A 5,759-nucleotide genomic window follows, 5' to 3' on the forward strand; every position below is an offset into this window, starting at 1 on the left:
CCTTTGAGCGGATCTCCATCAACGGACCTGACATGGCCGGCTCGAGCTTCTCCTCTGCTGGAGTTGAAGGTCCTCTACTCTCTCTCTCTCCCTATGTACTTGCTGTAGATCTAGGAACCTTGTATCTAGAATAAAAGAAAGATGAAAGAAACCCCCATTCGATTGTGCACTGTGTCCATCTAAAGGCCTAACACCATGCTCTGGCTGCCCCGCTCCTTCCTGGGCCCGGCACGGCGGCACTAGAGCGGAGGGAGCAGGCTCGGCTGACGGCCGTGGACGATGATACTATACAAGAAAGGAAGCGCGCCTGGTGATGGGATCGCACTGGAATCGAACCAAATTGCAAATACGGAACCTTTAGCAGGATTATTAGCTTTTGGGCCGGCAGTAGTTAAGGAAATTATTGACCATGCACCAACGATTCGCACAGAGAGATATAGCCCACGAGGACGCTGAATGGGAGGCCCAAAACAAGTAGATGCGCGCCGCAAGGGAAACAACCCGTGTCGGAGGAAAAGAGCAGGTTGGCATCAGGCACCGTAAAAAACAGAAACCCATCTACACGCGTCAGCTATCGGTAAATAGAGATGGAAGCGCTGCTGCCTTTGCCCGGAATTCCTCCAGCATAAGAGTGTACATATGATTGTGCATTAACCCAGCCTGGCCCATCATGACACAGGCCCACCGACCTAGATCCGTCAATGGCATCATCACGCCACACAGAGTTCTTCCTTGGGCGAATCATCACTTACTTAACGCTGTTATTCGGGTCGTGTCTGTTGCGCAAAAGTTACAGTAAAACAGACGGTGAAAATGGTGGGGCGGAGCTACGTGCAGTTATCGTTGTCAGCTGACACCGACAGCTCAACCCAAAATCAGTCAGAAAACACTATTTCCGGTGGCCGGTGCGTCAGTTTTGTTCCAAAAAATTTTCACCCATCACATCGAATCTTCAAACACATGCATGAAACGTTAAATGCATTTGAAAAAAATAACTAATTATACAGTTCAACTGTAAATGGCGAGACGAATCTTTTAAGCATAACTAGTCCATAATTAAACATTAATTGATAAATATTAATGAAAGGGCTACAATATCCAAATTCAAAAAATTTCACGAACTAAACATGTCCTGAGGACGGGGTGTGGGGGACCTGGGGGTGAAGAAGCAGAACTCATGCCTCCTCAAACTCGTCCACAAAATGCACTCCGGGCCTCGGGCCTCCGTCCGCCTGGGCGATCTGGGTTCGCCGAAGGTGAGCTGCAAGGACACTACGTACTGCCCCTCTATCTATCAAGCCATCATGGTGCGATTGAGACGCGGGTCCACGACATCCTTCTGGCACAATAGATGTTTCCCAGCGCTGCACAGTCACTGCACTACCGTGACGCTGACGGTGGATGAAGCGGGTCCTAGACGATGGTTTGCAGCAATACCTGGTGCCTCGTCTCAGTCTGTTGGCGCGTGAAGAGCTGAATGCTGAATCAAGTCACAAGCTGTCCCGGAAGATGGCGACGGCATCAGGCAAACCCCCTTCGCGGCAGGTCAGGGCAAGCTGCACACATCCTCCCTGTACCGTCTGCTCAAGTCAGCTATGCGCGCATGATTTTTTCTTCTTCTTTCCTATAGGAAAAACATGCGAGATGTTTTCAGGTTTACAATAGAAAAGAAAAGTAAATATTTACTAGACCATGTGCTCAAAGTGGTGTGGTGGCGCAGTTGGCTAGCGCGTAGGTCTCATACCTACTTGAGTGAGCCTGAGTTCGAGCCTGTCTCACCCCAAAATTAATTTGTCCTTTCTTCTCATTTCATTTGGAAGCTTCGTCTCCTTTCCTCTGCCTTTTCACTCCTTTTTGAAGCTCGTCAGGCTGTTTCTTCCTTTTCCCCCATTTCGTCAAGAAGCTTCTTCAGCTTTCTTGCGGTCTTGCCTGTGCAGCTCCTCAGGATTCTTCTTCCCCTCATTTTTCATTTTTCAAATTGTATTTTTCCCTTTTGCGGAGAACCTCGAAATGCATTTTTCCTTTGAAACTTTCAAGTCACTCCTCCAAAAACAGAATATGAATCCCATTCTGCCTTACCCACACACCTCGAATAAAGCACCAAGCAAATTGCTCCTCGAATAAAGCACCAAGCAAATTGCTCCTCGAATAAAGCAAGCACAGCCACAGCGCACAAAACTTTCTCCGGACTCCAACGCAAATTCTTTGCCGTCTAGAAAAACAATGCTCGCTCCAAGAGAATGTTCCTCGCCTGGGCACGAGAGATCTGCCTACCTACGCCCTACTCGGCACCTGGCACTTGTCACCTGAGCCTTGGCTGCTGCGCTTGTGGGTGGCTTGTCGTTGTAGTTGTTCTCCGATCCGCCGTCCCACGTGTACGTCCGATCGAGACACGTCGTCCTCCGTTCCGGGGTCGCGTCGCGCCGAGGAACTAGCCAGCCGCTGATCGGCACCCGCGCCGCCGGGCTCGCAGCAATGGCGAGCGCGCGGCCGCCGGCGCGCACGGTGTGGTGCGCCCGCTGCGGCGCGTACCTGTCGGTGGCCCCCGGGGCGCGCTCCGTGCGGTGCGCGCTCTGCCACTCCGTCACGCGCGTCGAGCGCCGCCCGCAGCACGGCCTGCACCACGCCACCGTGGGGTTCATCAAGGGCCTCATCAACGCCTTCGCGCCGCCGCCCTCCTCCGCGGCGTCGTCGTTTGCCCAGCTGCCGGCGAGCTACCCGCGCGCCCGCGGCTGCAAGAAGCGCGCGCTCCTCGTGGGGATCAGCTACGCCGGCACCCGGTACGAGCTCAAGGGCGCCGTCAACGACGTCAACTGCATGGGCTACCTTCTCCGCGAGCGCTTCGGCTTCCCGGCCGACTGCATCCTCGTCCTCACGCGTACGTTGATCGGGATGAATCATCAATGCCCGTGGCGTTCTCCATCCATCCTGGCGTGCTGATCGATCATGTTGATACCCTTTCGTTCCGCCGTGTCTCTGATCGATGGTGGTTTGCAGAGGAGGACGGGGACCCGTACCGGGTGCCAACGAGGGCGAACCTGACGCGTGCGCTGCGGTGGCTCGTGGACGGCGCCGCCGCCGGGGACTCCCTGGTGTTCCACTTCTCCGGGCACGGGGTGCAGAAGCTGGACAGCAACGGCGACGAGGCGGACGGCTACGACGAGGCGCTGTGCCCGGTGGACTTCGAGGACCCCCGCGGCGGCGTCATCCTGGACGACGAGATCAACGCCACCATCGTCCGGCCGCTCGGCAGGGGCGTGAAGCTGCACGCCATCGTGGACACCTGCCACAGCGGCACCATCCTCGACCTCCCCTACCTCTGCCGCCTGTCCAGGTACACTTCGTCTTCCCTGCATCACATTCACTCGAACACGTACGATCCCCTCAGACCTACCAACCAACCAAACAATGCTCAAGTTGAATTCCTCGTCTTCTTCAGGACCGGGTACTGGGAATGGGAGAACCAGCAGACCCGGTTCTCCAGCGAGCAGAAATGCACCAGCGGCGGCCTCGCCATCTCGATCAGCGGCTGCGGCGACAGCCAAACCTCGCAAGACACCACGGTCAGTGAGTGAGACACACCCATAGTGGCTCGCGGCTATCTACCTGCTGGCTGCTGGCCAATAAGCACAGCCACATTGTTGCCCTACCTGCAGGCGTTCTCGGGCTCCACCTCGACGGGCGCCATGACGTACAGCTTCATCAAGGCGGTGGAGTCGGAGCCGGGCACCACCTACGGCCGCCTGCTGACGGCGATGAGGGCCACCATCCGCGACAACGGCGGCGAGTTCGGCATCCCCGGCCCCATCGGCACCTTCTTCCGCCGGGTCATCACCTTCAGCTGCGCGCAGGTACGGTGCTTCACCGTCGTCAACGTGCATTGCTAGCTACGCCTACGCCTGATCCCTGGTGTCGTCTGATCCCCTGCTTGTCCTGGATTGGTCTCGCGTGGGTGCGTGCAGGAGCCCCAGCTGTGCGCTTCGGAAACGTTCGACATCTACAGGAAGCCCTTCCTCTTGTGATTCAAGTTGAACAAACATGTGGCCGGCCGCTTGCAACGTTTTATAATACGATGCGTGCGCACAAACGAGTTTATGATTCGCACAGTTTAATTCGTAGGTGCTTTCGTTTGTCTCTGATTTTCTTGTTTCTGTGCTAGCCAGTGAACAGTTTTGATAGGTTTTCTTGTGTAATCAAGTGGTTTGAAATTAAGGGCTAGCTACAACCATCCATGCATGCTAGAATTTTGTAGAATTTGATCAACGCACACCTTAAACACGACGTATGTTGGTACGTACGTGCTATGGTTGAACAATAGTGGCCTGTTTAGGCATCATACTTGTTAGAATATGTGTCAGACATTGTATGATACTGGTTATGATGTGACTTGAATCGTATTATAGCAATATAGGATTATATCTGTAACTCCGGACTCCTCATAAGTATAGGAGGGTTCCACTACAAACATACATAAATTTTAAATTTAATACACTGGTTATTATAACTTAATTGATACTACTCCATCTTAGAATATAGCTAGTTTTAGATTTTTCTCCAACTCAAACCTTTTAAACTTGGGAATTGTAGGTGGTAAAAAAATAGAAAGATTAACAACATAAAAAAATATTAGTTTATTTATAATAAAATCAACAGTTGTAACATGTAACCTTTACTATTTAAAAGTAAATAGTTTTGAAGATAATTTGGTCAAAGATTAAAAATATTTGATTTTTACTATAAAAGTTACTATAATTTAGAACGGAGGTAGTACACACTTTAACTACGTGAGTAGGATATATTTTGGGAGCACAACAATAAATGCATGTATATTAATTACTTCCTCCGTCCTAGAAAGACGGTTGTTTAGAAATTTTCAGACATGTTACTAGTACTAGAAAATGACCATGTTACCCCTAATTAACTATAGCAGTTGTGATTGAAGAACGCGTTGTTTATTTGGTTCCCTAGATTCTCAATAAATGTAAATATATTGGAATCAGAAAAGTAACATCTACTTAAACATTTGATTGGCTCTATGCCCTTTCCAATGCAATTCTTTCTTGGTATTTGATATTGTGTTAATTAGATGGACTTTACTACAATCTAGATTAACAATCTTTGTGGGACAAAATTTGAAGGCTAAATGAACAGTCTTTCCATGACGGAGGGAGTAAGTGCAGCGCTGACTCATTCTCCACAATTGGGAGATCGGATTGCATTCACTGTGTTCGCTTGGCTGTGGCTGATGGCTGGTGCTGATTTATTATGAGAGAACAGTACTACTGAATAGCTGCTAGCTGGTTGCTGGTGCTGATTTAATATGAGAGAACAGTACTGCTGGCTGGTTGGCTGACAAGCCAAGCGAACACAGCGACATCCTCCCTTCATCAAATTATCAGTTGTCGAAATTTTGCTCTATATTAGTATTTATTCCTTCCATTCTGAAATGTAGGGAATTTTAGGATTCAAAATTTGTCCATAAATATAAAGCATTCAATGTTGAGAGTAGACCTAACCATTTTAATTGTGTATCGTTTTCGAGTTTTTTTCAACAGAAAAATATATATGCAACTATGTAGGGGGAGGTGCATGTGGGGAAGGTGCATGAGAAATGATATACTACTTTAATTAGCACATATTTAGTAACTCAAATAAAGTTTCAATGCTTAATAATTAGGGGTAGAAATGTCTTTTCTACCAAATCATAATCTATCCTGTTTCACGATGAAGGAAGTACTAGCCATGCAAAAAAAAATTTG

General features: G+C 49.5%; 1 protein-coding gene across 1 annotated transcript; it reads left to right on the forward strand.

Annotated features, from left to right (window-relative positions):
• Positions 1-1,201: 1,201 nt before the first annotated feature.
• On the forward strand, positions 1,202-5,508 carry LOC120692521 (metacaspase-1-like). Its single transcript, XM_039975852.1, has 5 exons — positions 1,202-2,878; positions 2,998-3,334; positions 3,440-3,563; positions 3,657-3,851; positions 3,963-5,508. The coding sequence occupies exons 1-5, from the start codon at positions 2,476-2,478 to the stop codon at positions 4,020-4,022; spliced, it is 1,119 nt and encodes a 372-aa protein (XP_039831786.1). The 5' UTR covers positions 1,202-2,475; the 3' UTR covers positions 4,023-5,508.
• Positions 5,509-5,759: the final 251 nt, after the last annotated feature.

This window comes from Panicum virgatum, chromosome 9N (assembly GCF_016808335.1).
Source record: "Panicum virgatum strain AP13 chromosome 9N, P.virgatum_v5, whole genome shotgun sequence".
Lineage (NCBI taxonomy): Eukaryota > Viridiplantae > Streptophyta > Magnoliopsida > Poales > Poaceae > Panicum > Panicum virgatum.